The 25,375-nt window shown below is 41.6% G+C and overlaps 1 protein-coding gene across 1 annotated transcript in view; it reads right to left on the bottom strand.

Annotated features, from left to right (window-relative positions):
• Window positions 1–4,405: 4,405 nt before the first annotated feature.
• Window positions 4,406–25,375, bottom strand: part of LOC311023866 (collagen alpha-6(VI) chain-like) — a 34,212-nt gene continuing 13,242 nt past the window's right edge. The window contains exons 11-41 of the mRNA XM_084025965.1: window positions 24,887–25,242; window positions 24,141–24,219; window positions 23,710–23,855; window positions 22,866–22,958; window positions 22,550–22,603; window positions 22,277–22,348; window positions 21,986–22,012; window positions 21,831–21,875; window positions 21,329–21,382; window positions 21,056–21,118; window positions 20,057–20,122; window positions 18,865–18,918; window positions 18,185–18,220; window positions 18,036–18,098; window positions 15,923–15,985; window positions 14,137–14,199; window positions 12,729–12,791; window positions 12,604–12,654; window positions 11,973–12,008; window positions 11,776–11,838; window positions 11,627–11,689; window positions 11,490–11,525; window positions 10,699–10,735; window positions 10,490–10,501; window positions 9,324–9,817; window positions 8,646–8,736; window positions 7,467–8,120; window positions 7,283–7,367; window positions 5,928–6,040; window positions 5,118–5,165; window positions 4,406–5,017 (exon numbers count right to left, since the gene is read on the bottom strand). Coding sequence (XP_083882091.1) covers window positions 4,671–5,017; window positions 5,118–5,165; window positions 5,928–6,040; window positions 7,283–7,367; window positions 7,467–8,120; window positions 8,646–8,736; window positions 9,324–9,817; window positions 10,490–10,501; window positions 10,699–10,735; window positions 11,490–11,525; window positions 11,627–11,689; window positions 11,776–11,838; window positions 11,973–12,008; window positions 12,604–12,654; window positions 12,729–12,791; window positions 14,137–14,199; window positions 15,923–15,985; window positions 18,036–18,098; window positions 18,185–18,220; window positions 18,865–18,918; window positions 20,057–20,122; window positions 21,056–21,118; window positions 21,329–21,382; window positions 21,831–21,875; window positions 21,986–22,012; window positions 22,277–22,348; window positions 22,550–22,603; window positions 22,866–22,958; window positions 23,710–23,855; window positions 24,141–24,219; window positions 24,887–25,242 — 3,527 coding nt within the window. The 3' untranslated portion in view covers window positions 4,406–4,670. The remainder of the gene's footprint in view (window positions 5,018–5,117; window positions 5,166–5,927; window positions 6,041–7,282; window positions 7,368–7,466; window positions 8,121–8,645; window positions 8,737–9,323; window positions 9,818–10,489; window positions 10,502–10,698; window positions 10,736–11,489; window positions 11,526–11,626; window positions 11,690–11,775; window positions 11,839–11,972; window positions 12,009–12,603; window positions 12,655–12,728; window positions 12,792–14,136; window positions 14,200–15,922; window positions 15,986–18,035; window positions 18,099–18,184; window positions 18,221–18,864; window positions 18,919–20,056; window positions 20,123–21,055; window positions 21,119–21,328; window positions 21,383–21,830; window positions 21,876–21,985; window positions 22,013–22,276; window positions 22,349–22,549; window positions 22,604–22,865; window positions 22,959–23,709; window positions 23,856–24,140; window positions 24,220–24,886; window positions 25,243–25,375) is intronic.

Genomic DNA, 25,375 nt, shown 5'->3' with positions numbered 1-25,375 from the left:
CCCCATCAACATGCTAACATACTAACAATAGCAAGTCTAACGTGTAAAGATGTATGCTAACAATGACAACATCAACAAACTAACAATGACAACACTAACATGCAATAAGAAACATGACAACGCAAACAAACTTACAATGTCAACATTAACATGCTAACAATACATCATAACAACGCTAGCACAATTACATGCTAATGAGGTGCACCCCCCAAAAAAGGTGTCCACATTTAAAAGACACTGGGACTGAGCGTTGAAAAAAGGAGACTTATACAGATGCTATCTGTTGTGCTAATTAGAAATGAATAAAGAGATGCAATCTGGATGAAGAACTGAAAACATAGTCTCTCGCTTTTTTATCGTTTCCCGTATTTTTCAGGCGTTTACCTTTGTTGCTGCGGTCCCGCTCTTAGGGACCCACGACGATACTAGCATGCTACAAAAGACAGCACTAACATGCTAACAATGCTAACTGTTTAGCAATGACAATGCTAACATACTAACAATGACAACATTAATATGCTAACAATGACAAGTTTAACTTGCTAACATGACAGCATTAACATACTAACAATGACAACAGCATCATGCTCACAATGACAACATTAACAAACTAAACATGACAATATTGACATGCTAATAATGACAACGGCAATGTCTGTCTTCAGTTCTGCAGGTGTTTTCATTAATAAAATAAAGGTTGGACACATTAACAAGCTAATGCTTGTTAGCCTACTAAATTGACTTCCCAGGAGTCTTTGTGCTTTCTCTCCTTGCAGATGCAGCTGGACCATTGCATGCATTACATGTGGAATTTCTGTCATTTATTCACAGACATCTATTGCACATCTGTCCATCCTGGTAGAGGATCCCCCTCTGTTTCTTTCCTTGAGGTTTCCTCCTGTTTTTCCCTGTAAAATGTTTTTAGGGAGTGTTTCCTTAGTTCAGGACAGAGGATGTCACACACTGTACAGATTGTAAATCCCTTTTAGGCAAATCTGTCATTTGTGGCTACATAAATCAAATTTAATTGACTTGAATGAGAACTCTGAGGATTTGTAACAGCTCATCCTGAATGTTGAAGCACATTAATCACCATCCACCACATAGTTGACATAAATCACACAAAGTCACAAAGATTCATCCTCTGGTGAACAAGATATCATCCACATCATAGTTGTTGAAATAATCACAGAGGCTCCTCGAAAGCTGCACTGATCAATACTTGATGTAAACGATGAATCAGCTGATCAAACCACCGGATTCACTGAGCTTTACATGAAACGTGACCAGCAGAAATGGTTTGAATGACAGCATGAAGCCAACAGGTCTGATGTGAACAACGTTCCAGCCTCTATCTTATCTGGTCTGGACCACAGGGGCCCCTCCCTGTCCTCGGAGCCCCTGACAGGAAACCTGTGTGGTCATGCCCTACTGATTGAGTCTTGTTGGCTGCAGATAACAGACTTGAACAGGGTCCAGGTCCAGACAAGCTGCTGCTGGTTTCTATCCACTGGCTTTGTATCTATGATTTACATTACATTAATGTAGAACAATGATAATAGGCCTATTATTATATCAAACAGCCCCTCCAGAACTTTTTGGGGGGGATTAAAATACCTGATGTTACAGCAGCTTTTTAAAAAATATTGCAAACATCGTTGAGATTTTTGTCATTGTTGTATATTTGATTAAAAGGCAACTGGTTCCAGTAAGAAAAAAATATTTTTGTAAAATTGTCTAAAATTATCTTTTAAATTGACAAACATCTTATATTACCGTCTAAAGTCAGCATGTGGATCCACTCGCCGCTATTTAAATTCCACTTTCATTTGTGAATCAGTTGATTTCTGAACGTTTCGGATGTGAGATTCTGTTTAGCTGCTCATCACACGGATAACTGCGGGCCGACTCATTCTTATGTCGACAAAACTCAGAGAACAGCTGTAATAACTGTGTGTGTGTGTGTGTGTGTGTGTGTGTGTGTGTGTGTGTGTGTGTGTGTGTGTGTGTGTCTGTCTGTGTGTGTGTGTCTGTCTGTGTGTGTGTGTGTGTGTGTCTGTCTGTGTGTGTGTGTGTGTGCGTGTGTGTGTGTGTGTGTGTGTGTGTGTGTGTGTGTGTGTGTGTGTGTGTGTGTGTGTCTCAGCCCCGCCCCTCGGTGAAACAGACCGAGAGGAGATGCTGGATGAAGCTGTGTGCCGTTAATTACACTGAAACACAGTAGAGACAACGTGTTTCCTTTTCTTTCAGCTTAGAAAAACACTGAGATCAGGTGCTACAAAAACATCGATTTTTATTAATTGTACCAACAATTTCATTTCATTTGTCACAAATATTAAATCTGTCAATAACCAGCTGTGGAGCATCAGTTATCAATCGTCAGCTGTCAATCATCAGTTATTAATCACCAGCTGTCAATCATCAGTTATTAATCACCAGCTGTCAATCATCAGTTATCAATCGTCAGCTGTCAATCATCAGTTATCAATCGTCAGCTGTCAATCATCAGTTATCAATCGTCAGCTGTCAATCATCAGTTATCAATCGTCAGCTGTCAATCATCAGCTGTCAATCATCAGTTATCAATCGTCAGCTGTCAATCACCAGTTATCAATCGTCAGCTGTCAATCATCAGCTATCATCGTCAGCTGTCAATCACCAGCCTGGTGATGGTGACGTTAGGATGTGATTTTTTTTTCAACTGTAACGCTGGTTTTCTTGTTGAGACAATAACATACAGTATCCAAATACATAAACGTATATCAAAGAGTTTGAGTTCTAATTCATTTTGTGTCTCTCAATTAATGATAATTAAATATTGGCCTCACAAGCCTTTACAATAATGAGGAGCAGCATGTGTTGTTGGACAGTTATCAGACTAAACACTGTGAATGACTACAGCTCTACTCACAGCCATCCAGATGTTCTTCAGTGAGACAAGATTATAGACTTCATGCCAACGCTAAGGCAGAAATATTTAAAATAACGTTTATTAGGTCACATTCATCTTCTTGTCTAATAATGTTGAAGGGACAAACGTGAAATTATTTAAAGACCCCAATCAAATGTTTGTCCATAAATGTATTTGAATGTCTCTACTGGATCTGTGTTTCATTTTATTTATGACTGTTGATTTTCTGTATGATATATTATCGTATGAACATCTTCCCCTCCTGTATAAATAATTCATTTATCATTAAATGTTTTTAATAGGATATTCAAAAATCCTTACAGTTTTCATACCTGTCAAAAATCCACAACACTCTGACGCTGTATTGATGCAATGTGTTGTAGTGACCAGCAGAGGCCACCAGAGGTCAGTGTCTCCATAGTGTAACACGAAGCTGAGCCCAGAGACTTTCCATCTGTTGTTGGGGGGGTTTGTCAACTAATAATTGGAGGCAAATCGACAGTTAAACTTAGACAACCACTGCAATTAGAAACACAGTTAAATATCAGGAAAATAACACACACATTACATCAGACGATATTCGTCACAATGAAACAGGAAACAGGAAACTTACCTGGATGGTCTGGATGAACCACGACCTGCCTCTTCAATTTGCTCCCTTATAAGAATAATAAAACCATTTTATTTGATTGAACTGATTTTATATGGGGATAGAGGGGGGACCTTTAATTAAGCTGAGTATGTGACTAGATACCTGGCTAAGTAGATACCGAATAGCTACCCAGTTAACTAGCTAACTAGATACTTAGCAACCTACCTACCTTCACATTCTCTAACTTTCCCTTCTTGTTGTCCATGATGTGGACGTTGTAATGACAAAAGCTCTTAGTGACACTGAGAAAAATGTCATTGTTGGAAGCGTCGGTCTCCATCAGTGTTCCAGATTACGTGACATGCTTTTACAGTTGTAACACAATGATGCCAAACAGTGATGAGTCACATTTAAATGATAACATTAGTGGAGTTCACACCCATTAGAGGGTTAAGTAGTCTATATTTTAGCGGTCTACGGTCTCCACAAGCTCTATGATAGTATCTTACATTTCATACAGAGAGCATACGAAACTATGAGGGAAAAGATTGAGAGATTGTCTGTGGTACAAACAATAATGTTGTTGTCGTATTTATGTCTATTTGATGTTATTTTAAGTGTTAATGGAGGAGCTACAGTGTTAGCATAGCCTAGCTCTGATCGATCTGAACTCCACTCAGAGAACAAGCATTTTAAAAGGTTTGTCTACATGGAGTTAAGCGCCCCCTACTCTCCAGCGTGTGTGCTGCGAATAAACCCGCAAATAAATAAAACTGATCCTGCAAACAAAACTTGCGCGATTTCGGTGTGAACGCGGCTTCAGTCACTGTTCAGGACAGACAGACAATGTGTGTAGACAACGTTTGAGTTTTGGTTGATATCTGAAATAAAAGTTTAGTCAGAAAAAAAATGTAAAGTGAGGTTTATTTCAGCAGAAATGTTGTTAAATCCAGATAAACAATGTATTCGTTTTCAAATAAAATGTTGTTCTGGTTATGTATGAGCACCTTAGTAAACAGCACCTGATCTCATCAAATAACTGGCAGGGAACAGTAGAATACACATCCAACAGAAGATCTCTTGAGAGACGTGGAAAAACAAACAAACTCCAAGAGGAACTCTCTAGAATAAAGGCTCTTCTTTAGGGTTTAAACGTCCCAGAACACACTTTCAATTCTCTGCAAGCTCAACAAGTTTGTGTTGATTGGAAGATTTTCCCAACACATTTAGTGCAGCTTTCGTCAAGCGACGGCGGCGTCCTGCGATAGTTCTACGTCCAGGTCCGGGTCCATGTCCAGGTCCATGTCCATGTCCATGTCCAGGTCCAGGTCCTCCTCCCTCTAGTCGAGTCTTCGTCATGCACAGTTTCTCACATTCGTTATACGTCTCGAAGCGGTTTTCGTTGCCGCCACAGCCACCATACCAGAAGCGGGCGCATCTCCCCTTATCGTTGTCAAAGAACCACATGGCAGTGTAGTTGTGGCAGCCGCCAGCATCCTGGCTGAGGAGACAGGTTTCTGAATGAAGACAGGACGACAAACAAGTTAACATCCATCACTCATCGTGGTTTACAGACTGTCCTCTGGGTCGAAGGGATCAGAGCGGTTCAGGTTGTACCTTTGGGGACTGAGCTGGTCGTCTCCGGCGGTGTCAGGATGTCTGGATCTGAGAGGACAGAGTCAACCGCAAGCTTCAGTTGTGGGTAAGGAAGCAGGATTTGACGTTAGCGAGGTAACTTCAGGTTTAACTCGTGGGTTTTCAGTCCTACCAAGGTGGTTGGCTTCTTACCACGTAGATCACCATGGTTACTGATGCTGCACAGCTGAGCGTGTTCATGTTCAAGATAAGACATCAACTCGCATAATAGCAGCAACTACTGACCAATCAGAGCAAAGCAGTGTTACACTGATGAGAAGGTAAAGTCAAAATCAGACTAAAAGAAACTGTTTCAACTGATAAATGGAGAAATTAAAGACAGCTGACTGTTTGAACGTGTAAATTAATAGACTTTTAATATCACTGAGTATCTAGAACTGATACTGACACCTTTATGTATTCTTATGGCTGTATGACAATATTTAAGCCTTATTCTTTCTGATGTAGACCAGTATATATTCTCTGCTCATATATTCATGTCATACATGAACTCATGTCTCCTTATGTAGCAGAGCGTCCTGTATGTGTCTCCGCTGTCTTTAGCTGCGTTCACACCAAACGCAACGCATATTATACCCGGGACACTATAACATAAAGTAGGGCTGTCAAAATGAACGCATTAACGCTGTTGGCTCTCAGGATGGGAACCTCTCCTGAGATACAACCTCTCCTGAGATTGTAATGATACTCCGGTTATGGTTGAAATGTCCCAAGTATAGATGGGACTGGACATTGACAGTGTGGTTGTGTGTATAGTAGTGTCTTGGCTACCGTCAGCTGCAGTGATGAAACTCTGGCCGTCTTCTCTGGTCAAAATGTCGATGGTGTCAATCTGTCCAGACTGACGCTGTCCTCCCCTCGCCACCACAAACTGGTCTCCCTGACTGGACAAACACACAGCAGAACCCACTGATTCATGATAATATTCCACAAGGGTCTGTCATATCACATCAAAGAGTCTGTTGGGTACATTCTTCTTCATAATCATGTCTGTAGTCACAATAACTCACACTCATTCAATTCAGAACTTTTAATTTAACTGTGAAGTGTTATAACAGATGGAGACAAATGCATTGTTCGTTTCACAGGAGAATATAAAATAAAAACTGAGCTCCACCTACAAGCTGAAAAATGAATACATCGATATTTACTCTTAAATTAGCCACTGTGCACAGTATATTCTTTTATTTTTGGTACATTAAGTATAGTTTAAGGCTAATATTTATGCTTTTACTGAAGATCTTGGGGTGAGGGTTGAGTATTTCTACACTGGTACTTTTTTATTAAAGTAAAAGTAAGTACTCTGTTTACTGTCTGCGCAGGTACTCTGATCACTACATAGTCAGGTACTCTGTTCACTACATACTCAGGTACTCTGATCACTACATACTCAGGTACTCTGATCACTACATACTCAGGTACTCTGTTCACTACATACTCAGGTACTCTGTTCACTACATACTCAGGTACTCTGATCACTACATAGTCAGGTACTCTGTTCACTACATACTCAGGTACTCTGATCACTACATAGTCAGGTACTCTGTTCACTACATACTCAGGTACTCTGATCACTACATAGTCAGGTACTCTGATCACTACATAGTCAGGTACTCTGTTCACTACATACTCAGGTAGTCTGATCACCACATAGTCAGGTACTCTGTTCACTACATACTCAGGTACTCTGTTCACTACATACTCAGGTACTCTGTTCACTACATACTCAGGTACTCTGATCACTACATAGTCAGGTACTCTGATCACTACATACTCAGGTACTCTGATCACTACATAGTCAGGTACTCTGTTCACTACATACTCAGGTACTCTGTTCACTACATACTCAGGTACTCTGTTCACTACATAGTCAGGTACTCTGATCACTACATACTCAGGTACTCTGTTCACTACATACTCAGGTACTCTGTTCACTACATAGTCAGGTACTCTGATCACTACATACTCAGGTACTCTGAGACTGCTGAGCTCTTTTATCAGAATCTTTGCTGATTATAATCCAACAAGCTTATTATCTGGGGTTTTTTCCAGTTATATATACGTTTGTTAACATGTTGAATCCGTTCCCACAAAGGCTGTGTGTAAATCTAGAAAAAGTGTGTTACCCATCCTGAACGTTGAATACTACTGGTTCCGTCAGCTGGTTGCAGGTTCTCTTTATTGAAGGAGGAGGATACGTGTTCCTTCCCTCTGAAATAAACACAAACATGTTTGTTGTCGCTTAGAAACAATAAGAGGAAATGGATTAAAAGTTGATATCTGAATGGCGGACAGTCGGTCTGGTCTTACTGCTGAGGGTGGAGAGGAAGACCCTGAAGAAGCGCTGGGCGTAGCCCTGCTCCTCGGCATTCAGACTGCCCAAATGTATCAGGTGCTGCTGGACCGGCAGACTGGCCAGCTCCTCCACCTGAGTCCGGTCGTAGCGGTCACCAACTGTCACCACAAACAGTGCGACCCCCTCACACTTGGCCTTCTGGGAGATGTAGCGTAGCTTGGCTCGGTCCTCGTAAGCCGTCTTGGTGCCCACCACGGTCAGCAGTACCTTTCCCTTTCGGGGCTGGCCAGCCTTCCGGAGAACCTCCTTCAGGGTGAACTCCAGCGTCTGTCCCAGCGCCGAAGAGCCATCCTGCCGTGTCATGTTCTGGATCAGGTGCCTCCTCATCAGGTTGTTGGTCGTGTAGGCCCCGAGGCCAAACTCTGCCTTGATGTCCCGGGTGCCGCTCTGTTGGACTACAGCCACTCGGGCCTGGTTGCCTGCCCTGCGGGGTTGTGGGCTCACAACCAGCTGTTCTACCACGGAGCGTAGCAGCTGCTGGGCGCCTGCGTACTCATTGGCCGGCATTTCTCTGGAGCTGTCCAGCACCATGACCAGGTCCACATCGACGTCCTGAGGCTGCACTGGGTCCTGGATGAAGTTGCACTGCTCCAAACGTCTGCAGGGGTCTGAAGAAACAACAGTGTAATCATCCACAAGCCAACTAGCTTCACTTCTCTTCATCTAGCGTTGGAAGGATTTACTAATCTTGCTGGTTCTACTCTTGACTCTTGATCCAAAACTCCTGATCCAAAACCATCACCATGTGATCTGAGGGAGAAAACCTGGAGGAGGCCTTGTCCAACACTCTGGTGGAGGTCTAACACATTGAGACACAGAAGGCTCTGGATAGAACTGCTCAGTGTCGCAGAGAGGGCAAGATACTGAACCCCAAATAGCCCCCGAGTGCTGCACCGTCTGCGCGTGAATGTGTGAATAAATTAGTAAAATATGTTTCTTTTCTGCATTTTCTTTGTTTTCCAGGTTATATCAAAAACTGTGTCCCAAAACCAGAGGTGTGCATTTGTGTACCTTCACACCGCTGCAAACAGCCAATATGAGTGTCCTCAATTAAATCTTACACTTCAATCAATGAAATGCAACAATGAGGCAATGAGGCACATTTTTGATGATGTTCAGATTCATGTGCATACCGTAACAGACAGCACAGTTCTTGACCTTGCTCAGGTCAGCTGCCACGTTTCTTCCCAGCACTGTGAAGATGGAGCTTCCTGAGTCATCGACCTGACAAGAAACAGCAGCTGTTGTTGAGGACATGCAGAACATCTTAGAAAAAAAAAACTCCAGCTGACTTCCATCGCAAGACACATTTCTGGCACTGTTATTATAACTGAACAGGAAGAATAAGTGCAATTTATTGTTTGACAAACAAACAAGCTATAAAAGAATGTGGATGTTTTCTTGAGCAACAGCAGCCCATTGAACCTTTTCAACTGAATGGGTCTCATTCATTAACTGACCTTAATAAGAACGGTCTTCTTAGAACGTGCTAAGGTTTCACACACATACGCACATCTGAGGGCTGACATGTTTGTAAAAAAATGATTTAGTTTTATTCAACTCTACAGTTGTAGAATATAATTAAACTCCTGCAGGAGTTCCTCAACTTCAAAACTAACTGTTTTTAAGTTTGTAGTCCTGGTCTCCACCCTCTTTTGACTGTCTACTGGGTGTTTCAGTTTGCTGGCACACAGCTGTGGACAGTGGGAGTCATTTTTCATAAGAACACAGTTAAGAACAATTCTGATAGCCTTACCAAACCCATGGTGGTGTACTATAGATGTGAAGCTCTGCTGATGAATCAAACCTACCTCCAATGCTCCACTAACAGCCGGAGCGCTCTTCAGCGAGACTACTGCTGGGACGATGTTGAGGGCCCGGTACTCCATCACGGCGGTGACGATGTCGGTAACATTCTGTCGCGGCCCGTTAGAGAAGAAGACAGCCACCTTCCTCATCAAGATTCCTGCCCGGACGCGCTTGAAGACGTTCTGACCCACAAAGCGCATGGCGGCCCCCAGATGGCCGGTTTGGGACGTCCTCTCCAAGACGATGTTTTTCACAGATTCAATCAGCTGAGTCTTGTGCCGGTAGTCCTGGAAACGGATCAGGTACTTGGTGTAGGCGCTGTAACCCACCACGGCCACGCGAGCACCCGTTGGACAGTTGCTCTCAGAGATGGTGATGTCCTCCAGCAGGGCGAGGAGGGCAGAGCGCTGCCGCTCGAAGGCTGCTGGGGTCACGTCCTCCGACATGTCCAGACCAAACACCAGCTCGGTGGGGTAGGCCGGGCACTCTGAAGCACCTGGAGGATTCATATTTAAGAATAAAGAAACACAACCACAAAACTGGAGAGGTGAGGTCATACACATCAACAGAGGCCAACAGGCAGGTGAAGACCTATTAACTTTCCAGGTGGTTTGTAGTGAATAAACAGAGACATATTATTAATTAAAGACAGTTGAAATTTCGTTTGAAGTTCCGTCTGAAGGTAACATGATGCCAAACAATGTTAGTTTTGAAACCAAAAATGTACTTTCCTCTAACCTCAACCACCTAAATGGTGGCTCTATTTTTAGACTGTACTAGTAGACTCGCCTGGACCAGACTGGATTGGAGAAGAATGGACTTGTATAGACTGTACTGGAGAGGAGTAAACAAGAAAGGGCTGGATTGGACAGGAGAGGACTAGACTGAAGGACTGGTATTGACTAGGTTGGTGCAGCCTGCATTAGACTAGACTTGACTGGACCATAATTTAAACTTCCACTGATGAATCATCAATCATTTTTTACCTGCACAGAGTATAAACTATTGTCATGTGACTGTAAGCTTCCAACATCACCATTGACATCCATGAAATGTGAAGTGAAAGTGAAAAGGTTAAAACGTGAATGAATGTGAAGTAAATGTCACAGCTGGAGGTGATATGGTACTCACCATACTGTTGTGAGAGACAACGTCGAGGTATACGTACCATGGTAACATGCTGTTTGGACAACAATAAACATTGGTTGTGTAAATGTCGAATTGAGCTCAATACAATAAAGTCAAAAGGTCAATAAAACATGAAGAGATTATAAGAGGATTTAGGATTTGGTTACTTTTTGTCATAAAACTTCAAGAACGTGATCTGAACGTTTAATTCATTTTTACAATGATAGACAGACATATTGAAACACTCACCACAGTTGTCTCTGACGTAGCTGATCAGCTGACACTCCTGTCAAAACAGAAACAATATAATTAATATTCTCCTAATGCTGACTTGATTCATTTATTTATTTAAAGTTAAGATACTAATTATAGCTTAATATTTAATTATATCAAACTTAATTTTAGTTTGTGGGAATTAAACTATTGATTGGATCTGCAGTATGTAGAAAAAAATATGAATGGAGGTTACATATACTGTATATATATAAATATATATATATACTTTATTAAATATCTGGATTTTGATAAAAAAAATGTGTGCAATCTCTCACTGTAATACAATTAAGTATATTCAACAAAACAATTATTTATAGGAAGAATGTCTCAAAACAGATAAGCGAACACCAGGTGGTTTAATCTGCACAGGAAAGGATAAATGAACTCAATGAAAGGACAATATTTACCTCTGAGACGTAGTGGTAGAGGAAAAGGAAGTAACAGAACCGTAGTCACAGCTCTACTGATTCATGTATTCCTTTAGACCTCAGTAGAAATGACTTTATGAACTTCTTTAATGATAAAATTCTAGCTATCAGAGACAAAATGAAACAAACCATCAACCTGTCTCTTAGACCCGATACCACCGAGGCTACTCAAAGAAGTTTTCCCCTTAGTTAGCACGTCCTTATTAGTTATGATCAATGTGTCCTTATTAACGGACTGTGCCACAGTCCTTCCAGTCAGGATATAGCACAGAGACAGCTCTGGTGAAAATTACACATTACCTTGTAATTGCTCCTGACAAAAAAACGTTGACTTACACTCATGTCTTTGGTTCCAGGAGGACCTCTGGGACCCTAATGGAAGGAGAGGATGGATGTCAGGAACATGTATCATTAATTGTCATTCAGTAGATAATCATGCTTCTACAAGAGTAAAGCCTTTCTGTTTCTCTCACTCTGTGTCCTGGATGTCCCGGCTCTCCTGGGACCCCCGATGATCCTGGTCCCCCTGAGTTTCCCTGGATCGATCAGACAACAAATAAAAAAGGCACAGATGAAAAAAAAAATGAAATAAAATATAAAATATTGGCATGTTGTCACTCACCCTTTGACCTTCACTGCCTTTTTGTCCTGGGAATCCTTTGCTTCCCTGCAGACCGTCTTCACCCTGAACACACCAGTTAACTGATCACTGAACAGTTTGGACTCAAACATTAATATTTTTTTATTTTTAATATTATTGTTTTTATTATTCATGTTTGGCGATTTGAATCTCAACTCCTAGAAAGTGGATGGACTCACCCCTAGACCAGGGTGACCAGGAAAACCGGATTCTCCCTGCAAACACAAGGTAACAAGTAATAATCTGACTGGATAAAGTAGGTTTTCTTCTTCTAAGTAAAATGTTATTGCTTTCATTTGATTACAGAACAAAAATAGAAAAGAGTACAGCGGTCACTCCATATCAGACTGATCTGAGGGGCTGGAGGTATAGACAAGTAAACTGGTACCCTTTTCAGAACACAAGCTTTACAAAAGCACTTGAAGAGGATTTGAAGATCTCTGACTCAAAGTCTGCTCTCTGAAAAAGATTTTTACACAGATTTGAGTGTGCAGAAGCTTCTTTTACGTCTATATTATATTTGTACACAACTTAAACTGTGTGTTTACAGGTTTTATAATTGATAAGAAATAGTGAATAAATTCTGACATACACAAAGAGCTGAAATTCATTCATGAACAGATGGTTTGACTCGAGCTCTTCTTCTTCTTTTGTGTTTTAACGACAGCGACTAGCTGTTTTCTCAATATTATACTTCCATTCACACAACAGGAGAGTATTGAAACAAGACCCTTATTCGCTATTTATTTTGATGATTTGAAGGATTTGCGGTTGTATTTGATTTGGATGTAATTGTTAAGGTCACTCTACCTTGGGACCTTTGGGTCCTTCAGGTCCATAACCATCTCTGCCATCCTGACCCTGAGACAGAGAAAGACGGTCTGAGTCACTGATGGAAGCATTAATCAGCGGTATTCACAAAATCAGCTGCTTACCGGCATCCCTCTGGGTCCAGTTGATCCTGTAGACCCCTTAACACCCGGCACTCCTGGTTGGCCCTTCAAACACAACAGCAACAGTAAATATATTTTATGTTTAAATCACATTTGACTTATTCATCTGTTTAGTAAATGATACCATCCTACATGTCAGTTTAAATGTACAACCTGTATATTCATTTAGTAACTACAACAAAGACAGAACTAAAGGCATTTAATCAGCCTCAGCTGGACTACGATGGTGAACACCACTGTGAACCTTTTCACACCCGCCTTATTACAGACACCGGAACATATAATTGGCATTAAAGGAAGCTCATTAAACAAGTTTGAATCCTATTCATCAGATTGATCCCAGTTTGTTTATGTTAAAGTCCCAGTCGGCAAAATTTTTTTGATCATATTCACCGAAGCCGACACTATGCTCCGAACATACATCATCCGGTTTTAGAAAAAAAGCGTGCCTCTACGTGCCTCTACGTGCACGTAGAGCCTGTTGTTTCTTTTGCAAAATATCAACAAAGCCTGTGGTCATCCTGTCCAATCAGCACGCAGGGCTGTGTTCGTGCACAGAGTCCCTCTTCCCTCGGGTCGTACCACTATCACAGGGGGGGAGGCAGAGGAAAGTAGGAACAATCTTCCAATTCCTCAGTTAAAAGCCGAAACGAGGAGGTCGAAAACAACCAAGGAAAAGATAAACACCGGTGGAAAAGAGGGAAAAAAAGAAAGATTGCGACGGTGCCCGTGATAAAACCAGAGTCAACATCGGACCCGCGTTTCAAAGGTGGTGTGATCTAAGGGATTTCAAAGGGCACGAAGTCGAGGGGAAGGAGCTCGGTGGTCAAAGTCTGACATTGCCCTCGATCCGCCAGACTTGCCGACTGGGACTTTGACAATGGATCCTCCATGCACGCTAAAGTTAGTCACAGAGTCCCACAATGTCTGTGCTTGGACCAGTTCTATTCACCTTATATATGCTTCCTTTAGGCAATATTAGTATAAAACACCATAAACTTTTGTTATGCTGATGATACCTAATTCTATCTATCAAAAAAGCAGACAAACACAACCAGTTAGCTAAACTCCAAGCATGCCTTAAGGGCATAACAACTTGGATGAAACATCTTCATATTACTGTCAGACAAAACTGAAGTTATAGTACTTGGTCCTGAACACCTCAGTAGCAGATTATCTTATTATATAGTTATTGTAGATAGCATTACCCTGCCTCCAGCACCACTGAAAGAATCTCAGAGTTGCCTTTGATCAGGATATATTTCTTAATTCCCAATTAACTTTGCTAAAACCAGGCATATTCTGTCTCAAAATGATGCAGAAAAATCTTTACATGGCGTCTTTGTTAGACTATGAGGTGAGATGAGGAGCAGGAAATTATGTCACACACCTTCTGTCCGTTAGCGCCACGACGTCCTGCTGATCCCGGGTCTCCAGTTAGTCCTGGTTTACCCTGCAGGAAAACCACAGCGTCAGAGCAAAACTGAAACTACTAATCAGTCACTGCATCATTACAGTTCGCATTGAAGATGGATTATACCACAGCCACTGAAACAATACTATCTGCATACACATGCAACATGTAAATCAGTAGTTTGTTATTAATGGCAAAAGTTCAGTCTACAATGTTGATGTGAGCAGAAGAAGCAGAACATTATTATACTGTATATGAGTTGATATCTCACTGTGATCATGAATAATGATGTTGGCTCTGTGCACTCAGGGCACACACGATTAAACTACAGTCTTGTAATTACAAACAGATACAGGATAAGGTCAATACAAATCAAGTGAGAAAATAAAGAGCAAAAATAAAAAAAATTATAAAAAATGTACCAAATGATAAGACGTTTTCTGATAAGAGTACACTGCTGGCCTGAAGTTAAACTTTGTTTTTCCTGGAAACATGTTTCCTCCTTACGGTCTGTGGATTCCTTGTTGTTGTTACAGTAAATGTAGCGTTTCCTCATTACGTTATCGGATTGCAGTTGGGACTTTCCGACCTGAAAATCCCAACCAAGATTTGGCAAGATTGACGGAACATAGATGGCAAGGACAGGACAAAGGTGCCATGGAAAGGACATAGGTGACAAGGAAAGGACATAGGTGACTAGGTGACAAGGTGACATCATAGGTGACAGGATGTAGGTGATGAGTACGGGAAATAGGTGACAAGGGCTGAAGATAGGTTCCAAGGAGAGGACATAGGTGACAAGGGCTGAAGATAGGTTCCAAAGAGAGGACATAGGTGACAAGGGCTGAAGATAGGTTCCAAAGAGAGGACATAGGTGACAAGAGCTGAAGATAGGTTCCAAAGAGAGGACATAGGTGACAAGAGCTGAAGATAGGTTCCAAAGAGAGGACATATGTGACAAGGGCCAAAGATGAGGATGTAGGTGACGTTAGGACACAGGTTCCAAGGACAGGATGTAGGTAACAAGAACAGACTATAGGTGCAAAGGATAGGACGTAGGTGATGATGATGTAGGTGATGATGACAGGACGTAGTTGACGATGACAGGACGTAGGTGATGTGTCCTGAAATAACTTCTATTGTGATAGGAAAGAAATAAAATTGAATTTAATTCTAGGTGATGATAACAAGACGTAGATGGTGATGAAATAGCTGATTAGGACAATACATAGTTGACGGATGTAGGAAGGATGAGGATGAAGGTAGTGATGATGTAGCTGACGAGGACAGGACGTAGGTGACGTCAGGATGTAGATAGTCATGCTGTAGGTGACGAGGACAGGACGTAGACGAAGATGTCAGGCCAGGTGGCTGTGGCTCGGAATTAGAGCGAGTCATCCTCCAATCGGAAGATCAGTGGTTCGATTCGAGGATGTAGGTGGTGATGATGTGGGTGACGAGGACAGGACGTAGGAGACGAGGAGAGGACGTAGGTGACGACAGGATGAAGGTGGTGATGATGTGGGTGACGAGGACAGACATGGCTTGGTCGGACCAAGGTTTGAATATTTGGTCAGGGGAGGTTTCACACCTGTAAATTTGGTCCAGATTAAACTGATCCACCAGAATGTCACGACCAAAGGAGGAGGTGTGAAAGGTCCCTCTACCTTGCTAAAGCCCCTTCAGTTCAAGACCTTGTATAGTTTAACCAGAGCTCAAATGAATGGGCCAGGTAAAGTGAAGACGATGTTGAGGTACCAACCTGAGGTCCAGGAAAGCCAGAGATTCCTTCTGGTCCACGATCACCATTTCCCCCTCTGTTTCCCTGCACAGACAACATGGACTGGTTAAGGACACGTGTGTTATTTCACTGGATTATTTATCTGACTTGGTCTCCCTTACCTTCCACCCCCACCAAAATTTACTTTCTTTTTGATGTTATTTTATTGGCCTGTTCATGTCAACCAGCTCTCTACTGACCTCATGTGCTGCTCTGATGGATAACAACCACGCAAAATCCTGATCAATCAATCATCTCCTGAACTGTATCCGATAACATGAATTTTAGTTGTGTTATGTACAACAGTGTTAGAAACTTTTATTGGGCCAGTCAAACGTCTATGTGGGTTTGGATTTATGAGAAGAAGTTGTGTTTTTGTCAAGGAAGTGCTTTCTTTCATTTTGCGATCATGGGATCATGCAATCTCTTAAATTGTAGGGGAATCTCCACCCATTCCACCCACTCCATCCATCCATCCATCATTCACCATCCATCCATCCATCATTCACCATCCATCCACCCACCCACCCATCCATCCATCCATCCATCCATCAATCCACACACCCATTCATCCATCCATCCAAACAAATTCAAACTCTAAGTTAAACAGTTTTCAGTAACTCGCAAAAAGTATGATAGCTGCTGACTATTTTCCGTACTTCATGAGAACACTGAACATTATTTCACAGCTCATTTGAAACATTTCCAAATCTGTTCAAGGAAATCAATGAACAGAAGAATTAATAGGCATAAAAATGTTCACACTCTTTAGTAAAGATCCCCACAGGCACACACATGGGTGCACTTTTACTAAACAGCTCCAGTGAATTTCTCTGGAAGTCTGTGTTCAAGCCAATTCTGACGAATCCACATTAAAATACCACATCATGATCCAATTGACTCCACATCCCTCTGTTCCTCATTCAAGTCCCATGTTGTTTTGTTAATGTGTTTCTAAGGAACATTTGGCTGTTTGAAAGGAGTATGGCTGCAGCTGCTGTTGAATATTCACAGCTTTTGCCCAAACCACCCACTGAAAAACAATGTATCTTCTATTTAGGAGTGTTGTTGTCCCAATCTTCATATTTAAGTCCAAAGTATTTGAATTATACACATTGTGTTAGCAATATATATATAGTGACTATTGGCCTGTATCTTTTAATTTAGCCTGTGAATCAATTATGCGAATTGCTATAGCACACATCAGCCTTGCATGTAAACTCAAATACACAAATGTTAATAAGAGTTGGCCCATTGGCCCCCACTATAATAGACCTTTACAGCACTAACCATAATCACAACAAGCAAGTGATTAGCATGAGTGATAAGTACTAGCAATTAGCAGTACAGATTAGCAATAGTGATTAGCATAGTCTAATGTAAAGGTCCACCATGAAGGCTAAGTTTATAACAGTGAAGTCCAGCTACATGTAATTTAGACCAAGCCCAGCAGGTCATGTGATTCTTTTCATGTTCTGTAACTGTAGCATGAAATTAGCCAGCAGCTAAATTAATCAAACTGAACAACCAAATGCTACATCACTCTTCTCAGCTTCATCACTCGTCACAGTTTAGGAAAGCTCATTCCTATCAGCAGATAATTAGTCAACACTGATGCACCAGAGTTTATAAAGCTCTGATGGTTCAGTTTTACAGTACAATGGTCCAACGTAGACATAGACATGACTGGCTCTCCACCGGAACATTGCTACATTTTCCCTGCATTATTTAAATTTCCAGGCTAGAATCACTTCAGCCCAAACTCTGGGGTTTAGTTTCTATTTAAAGCTGAAAGTTAGGGTTCAGTGGGTAACTGATAAATGTTCTTTATTTGCCAGTTAGATTATAATAATATCACCAACAGCTGTTGTCTGTGTAAAGATAAAGTAAATAAAGTCACTGTCCCGATGTGTGTTGTTATCAGAGCTTTTTTTAGTGCATATGAGCATGCCCCACTGGCTAGCTCACACTATCATATGGTGGTTACAGTTGATAAGAGATTTGTCCATTCTTTCAATTGACAAAAACAAAACAAGAAATCACATTTTTCTAGCCAATTCTACGGCGATCTGTTAGTTGTTGTATGATCACTCACCTGTGGACCAGAAGCACCTGGGCTGCCTCGAAGTCCTTGATCTCCCGGGTTTCCAGATGCACCCTTAAAAGACACACAGAGTATTGCAGTGTAACAAACCAAGAAACCTTTACCTACAAAGGCCAGCATTGTTTGACATGCAGTATTACCTTTTCACCCGCAGAGCCTCTCCTTCCGTTTGGACCCTGAACAGCACAAAACGCATCATCATCTGAGGATACTTAGAAATATTGTTAATTGTGACAATTCAAATACAGACAGCATGAAAACAAAGCACGGTGCAATGCACTTAAAACCAATCTGTCTTCATTCTGAATTGTTAGCTCTTTAAGTTCAGACAACTGTCAGTTGTCAGTTAACTGGAGCAAAAAACACTAACTGCAATAAGCACCATAATCAGGGCTGCCAACTCTCACACTCCTGGAGTGACACTCTCATTTCTCGTTCGTGTGCATGACAGTGTGAGATTGATGGTGAAAGCGTGAGTGTCACGCCAGGAGCATGAGAGTTGGAAACCCTGCCATAATGCACCATTTTTCGTTTTAACCAGGTGGGACACACAAAGAACTGACATTTGAAACTAAAACTAATATATTCAAAGATCTGAGCCTGTCCATCTGAAATCACCACTGACAGAAATGGAAGAAAGATTTAAAAATAACAACTAGCATGGTGTAAAAAAATACTACGTAGTAGATGTATAAAATGGAAGAAAAGCAGAAGAATCTTAAAAATTGTACTTGCGTTTAAGTAAATATATTGTTCTTACTGGATACATATATAAGTATAAGTCTGATAAAAAAGCCGATATAAAGGCGAGACATCTCACCAGGTTTCCACCGTCTCCATCAACACCGCTCTCCCCGTCTACTCCAGACAGACCCTGTGGATGTCAACACACAGTGACACTTACTTTAACTAGTCGTGGAGCAGAAGTGACAAGAAGCAGAACATGGAAATACTCAAGTAAAGTATGACTACCTTGATACTTAGTACAGTAGTTGAGAACATTTACTTGGTTATAGTTTGCTGTGTACAGTAGAATATCTCTAAATACTATTGTACCCACAATATATTTTTGGACTATTTATCCAAAAGCCTCTAACTTTGACCTCCTATACAGTATACATTTACATTCAGGGCATTTACATGTTTTAATCATCATCATTTTAATCACTGTCTGGGGCTTTCTGGTTGTTCTGTTCAAGAATAACCCAATCCCCAAACCAATCTGCAACTACTGTACAGAGTCGTAAGCTAATCTTTAAATGATCAAATCAAATTACTTCCAACGTTATGTCCCACCTACCCATCCTATTTCATTCAGAAATACGTCCTCATATGACTCTTGAAATAATGTTCCAGCTCCACTTTAAGTGAAAGTAGTTGAATTCTACATATTGTGTTGTAAATATAGATTTAATTTGGCTACTGGACTGATTTGCCTTAATGTAGGTTCAAACCAAACACACCTACCAACTTATCCATTCAGTTGCTAATTGCTAATGCTGATCACTAGCCTACAAACATCCCAGCATTGCATATAAAATTGAAAGGTTAGTGATTGGCATAATGTAATGTAAAAGTCCATCATGAGTGGTACGTTAAAAACAGTGAAGTCCAGCTAAAGTAATGCAGACCAGCCCAGTAGTTCATGTGCTGCTTTTATGTTCTGAAACTGCAGCATGGAATTAGCAAGCTCGCTAGCTAGCTAACTAGCCAGCCGCTAAATGAGTAAAATTTGAACAACTTATTTCGTCACTAGAAATGATACACTGAAAAAAATTATCCAATGATAAATGAAGGCTGTGTGGTGAATATCCAGGCTAGAGGTACTTCAGCCAAGTCTCCTGGGTTTAGTTACTATTTATATATTCTAAACTTCCCAGTTTATCCCATGGGCCTCTTTACGCTGATGAGCTGCGTCATCATAGCAGGATCATAACCCCTGTCTCTGATTGGTGTTTCTTACAGACGTGCCTTATGGGACTTGAAGTTGACCTACGAGTGCTGAGTCTTACCGGTAGACCTGGGTTTCCGGGGTCTCCTTTGGCTCCTGGAATTGTGTTGTCAGCACCTGGTTCCCCCTGTCAGATGAAACTCAAAGAGTCTTAACTGAACTGCACAAATCTACAACTGTGATCCATCCACTTTCTAACAGAAGACGGGCAGATTACATTTTAAAACATTAAAACCATTCAATAATGGGCGCGCAGTTGGCGGAGTGGTTAGAGTGCATGCCATGTACGAACGTACATACACAGCCGACCCCGAATCCCGGCCGGAGGTCCTTTCCTGCATGTCACACCCCCCCCTCTCTCCTAAGTTTCCTTTCTGTCCACTGCTATGCCTAAAAAAAAAATCTTGTGACTACAGATTCTCGAGAGACACAGTATGGCGAGCTGAGAAGCTAAATCTGATCCAGATGGAGAGCTCTGCCAACAACACATTTGGAAGGAGATTGTTTCTGTTGGCTTATATTCCCAAGAAGTAACAAGGGGTTTTGGCTGAGACACTGCTGTTGATCTGGCATGTACAATGTGGGGGTTTCCACATTGTACAGATCCTTTAGGTTTGCCTTGTCTTGTGAAATTTCCTGTTTTATGTTGAAAACTCCCCTCTCGTTTCAGGTCACTTGCCCTTCCTCATGTGTCCCTGGTCTGACGTCATCCCTGATTGTTTTCACCTGTTCTCCTGTATCCTTCTGTGTATTTAAGTCTGCGTCTCCCCTTGTCTTGCGCCAGTGCGTTTCGTCTGTCGATCACGCAAGCCCTTCGTCACAGTCTAGTCATGATAAGGATTCAAGTTCATTGTTGTTGTTTTTTCTCTCATTTCGGTACCTCGAGAAGAGTGAATTTTTGTCTATAATCTTTTATAGTGTAGCTCAGCTCACAGATTTAGTTTGCTCCTTTACCTTCCTCTCTTTTGGAGTGATTTTGATTTCTTCTTTTGTATCATAGAGTAGCCTGTATTCATAGCCAGAGTTTTCCCTTGTGATTTTAGAAAGATGTTGGACTCACCGGGTCTCCTCTCAGTCCTCGCTGTCCTTTCAACCCCACCTCCCCTCTGATACCTGGGATACCCTGTGGACAAAATAGAGCACTGAGGACAAGTAAAGGGCTATTCCACTGATTACTTCAGCACACATCATTAAAATAGACGCACACAGAACAACAATAACACTAGACATTAAATAATAGCATTAGGCTACTAGTGATGATAATGGCAGTATAAAATATCCTATTTTATGAATATATTAAGCGTTATTCATCCTATATGTAGTTTTTCTTTACTGGTTCTCCTGAGCCTCCTCTTTCTCCTCGAGCTCCCTCTGATCCAGCCCGTCCCTGCAGACAAAAACAAAAAGCTGACACAAAGGAAATACACACCAAAGGGACAGAACTAAAAAATAAACCAGTATGTGACACCAGGCTGGACACTGTGCTGAGACAGATGACCTGACAAGACCTGGTTAGAACTAAATACAGCAGAAACTAATGAGACAACTAGACTAGGTGAGCAGACATGAGGGCAGGCTGGAAACTGACTGGTGGAAACAAAGGGAGCAGAGCAGGGCTGACGAGACTAAGACAACACAGGTGTTACAAAGGAAAAGGGGGACAGGAAGTCACACAAACACAGGACACAAGTTTGAGGGAACTTCACAAATTAAACAGGATATTAACTAAACAAAAGCCAAGACCATGACTGAAGTAAAAAATGACTTGAGGCTTGTATTATGGGATGCATTTTGACATTTAAAAAGTGAATATGTTTGGATGCTGATGTTTGTACCTGCTCTCCGTTGATTCCATCCAGTCCGTCTTCTCCGTCCTCACCCTGCAGAGATGGAAGATAAACGGGAGTCACATCTCAATGATTAAACCAACCAAAGATCCATTACATAACATTGTTCAGAAAATGCACTTTAACTTCTTTTCATCACTCACCCTGCTGCCCGAGACTCCCCGGTAGCCCTGCAGACACAAACAACAACTATTTTATATTCTAACATTTTACACGTTTTTATGTTTCACTAGATTTGTATGAAATCATACCTTGCGGGGGGTTTTTGTGTTTGATAAATGGACAGTTTCTTCACCATGAAACGTGACAGTGTGACATCACAATACATTATTTTATGTTGCGGCAGCGTTTTGATACTAATAATCAAAAGCTAAAAAAATTTGAATTAGGCTCCACTTTTCACACATGAAAAGCAGACTTCGTAATGTACTAGCCTTCTGTCCTCTGGGTCCAGGACAGCCCTCGATGCCCTGAGATCCATTTGGTCCAGGAGGTCCTCGCTCACCCTGCAACAACCAAACAAAGTGAGTCCCACCAACAGGTCGGTCCATCTAACACTGTTAGACAGCCCGATTGGTCCATCAGTTAGGAACATTACATCTCAACCGCATGTTATGTTTCAAAATGTCCAGAAGCTGTCATGTTATGTCAGGTATTAAAGGTCGCAGGAAACAACGAGTGGATAAACTAAATGCAGAAGTACTTACAGCGACTCCCTCATCTCCTGGGAAGCCCGGCTGACCCTTCCCTCCAGGCGGACCCTGTTTATAAAACACACAATGAGACCAGAAACCATGAAATACCTTTATCTTCATGAGCTCATCATGAGGCTGACTGTTAACTATCACTTCTTGAATACATCACATTTTCTATTCCTATTTCTCATGTACAAGTGGAGAAGATGTCAAAAGAAATCAATCTTTACAAAGAAAAAAAAAAGAAGCTGAACAAGGTCTGTTGCTGCTTGTTCTCACTCAGACCAGCCTTCTGATTTGTTCTCCTGACATTGTATCATAAAGTCACCTTTGACCCCGGGAGACCGGGAGAGCCACGGGGGCCTTCGTGTCCCGAACATTTGCACGTGACGTTGCAGCACTCCCTATTGGAAACCGAGTCCTGCAAAGAGAGAAGACAGAAGACATCTGTCAATCCACAGAATCGTCCCACAGTCTCACAGTTTCAGATCTTGGTCCCCTTTCAAGTGGACTCCGGTGGGTTTGTTTGAGGTGTGATAGCAAATGAAGCAACCACGGGATTTGATGATCGCTGAAACGTTATTGTAGCATGATTTAAAAAGCTAAATACTAACAAATCTGTATAAACTGCCATCAGTATGGATGTGAACAGGAACCGGAGCAGAAATAAAATGTAACAATGGATCATTGTTTTCCGTTGGTCTGCACCACACCGCAACCAATCTACAGGTCTGAAAGCAGCCACATAAGTACAATATTATCTGTGGGTCTGCTTCTCTATATGTGTGTTTTAAGATTAAAATGGACGTTACTCAGCATACAACATCCGTGCCAGTGTGGGTTCATGTTATGTGCCTCAAGTCAATAATGAAGACAGAAGTTCCTTTTTTACAATTGTGTCATGTCGTAGGACAGCCTTCACATCAAGTCTTTAAATATGAGAGGAGATTATAGACGTCATGTTAGGACTTTTTATGGAACAGAGTGATTTTTGCAATAATATTGTAATTTTCGGGACACAAAAAGATTGTTCTCAGTTGTACTCAGAACGACTGAGTGAATGTCTTCACAGACGTGGTTTATTCACATTTGTATGATTCATGAGACACTAGGAAGCTCTGAGCATCGACAGGTAATTTCACCTAATGTTAGCAGTATCATAAAGGCCTTACAATCTGTTTGAGGATTGCACTGCTGACACTCTGCATGCCGATGCTGAGAGGGAGCTCGTAGCCGAATCCTCGGCCAAACTCCAAATCCTGCAACTGGAAGGGGTCTCGTGCTCCCTCCAGGGCCACAATCAGCAGAGCGCTGATCCCTGCAGAAACGACACACAACACATTGTAGGTCTACTGGTTCAGAAGAGATCTGTGTAATATTTAAAATACGTATCAATATGTGAATTAAATGACTCAATGATGACGTCATACCTTTTACAGAATAATCGGAAGTCAGAATATAGGAAGCAAAGAAAGATATAAATTAAATAAAGAAGGGAAAACAGGAGAAGACAGAATGGATGAATGGAAGCAGAGAAGAAACCATTCAGGATTTATTCATATTCCTACTTATCAGAACAGTGAACACAACTCTTAGTTTTTACCAGACTGTCGCAGTCGGTCTGATTCCTGTCGCAGTATTGCTATGTCTTCATCGAGTCCATCGGAGAAGATCACCACCACCTGAGAGCATCATTTTGGTAAATCAAAGTCAGCTATGGTTTGAAAACCATCCTCCTTTAATCCTCATTTGTAAAGTGATGTCACAGTTCACTAGGGAGAGAGAGGATGCAGCTCTGGGGACGAATGTCTGGCTAGTTGGCTGGGGAGCTAGTTATCGAGTTAGCTAGTTTTCTAAGTGGAAGGACCGTTCGACACTGCTCTACTGCTCGGCTCATTTTTTGTAACCAGTGTGGCATTAAAGAATGACAGAATTCGCATTCTAACTAGTACTTAGCTATTTCTTGTAAACTTTTCCTGAGGAGCAATAGAAAGCATCTTGACTGAAAACATTACAAACTATCATAGGATGTTCACAGCTCAGGAAAGGAGGACTCTACAAACCACCCAGAACATCATTGGTACCTATTGGTGCCTGCACAGAGCCAAATTAGAAGACAAAACCCACCCAGACACAGTCTGTGTTCAACCTGCAGACTTCAGAGCATCATCCTCCACCCTTCACCATATAATACTGTTTTGTTTTTGTGTGTAGTTTTCTTATGCAACAATAATGGGACTGACCCTGAATTTCAATGCGTAATCCTGTTGTACAATGACAATAATGACAATTTCAAGATGACCAAATGGAGATACATCTAAGGAGGGGTGCCAGTTGTGCCACTCTCACCTTCACAAGCGCCTTGGACCTTTTCTTGAACCTATCTTTGAAGGAGTTCAACAGGGCAGTGTTGAAATAGGTCGGTTCTGACATTGTCTGTCTCAGGACTTTATTCACCACATCGTTGTTATAGTCTTCAAAGTTTGTGTCGTACAGGTAACTTCCATCATTTCTTAGCACTTGGAAGGCTATCTTGGTCTCGACAGATTTAGAAGGGAGACAGCACAGGTCTTGTACCACAGAAATGGAATTGACAATGTTTGGTAGGAAGGTTTTGAGCTTGGCGTGGCCGCTGGACAACATCTCACCAGGAGTGCCAATTCTTTGAGAAATATCGAATCCCATGGCAATGTCAATGCTGCAACCTGTAGCAAAAGTAAACATGTCATAGGCAGTCATAGACACACAGCAATATAAGATATTTTGAGATAATCCTTCATCAGTCCCTCAGCAGGGATATGGTCGGAAAGACAGACAGAGAGACTAAGTCACTCTTTT

This window comes from Eutrigla gurnardus (assembly GCF_963514095.1).
Source record: "Eutrigla gurnardus genome assembly, chromosome: 14".
Lineage (NCBI taxonomy): Eukaryota > Metazoa > Chordata > Actinopteri > Perciformes > Triglidae > Eutrigla > Eutrigla gurnardus.
This window is presented reverse-complemented; position numbering and strand designations above follow the sequence as displayed.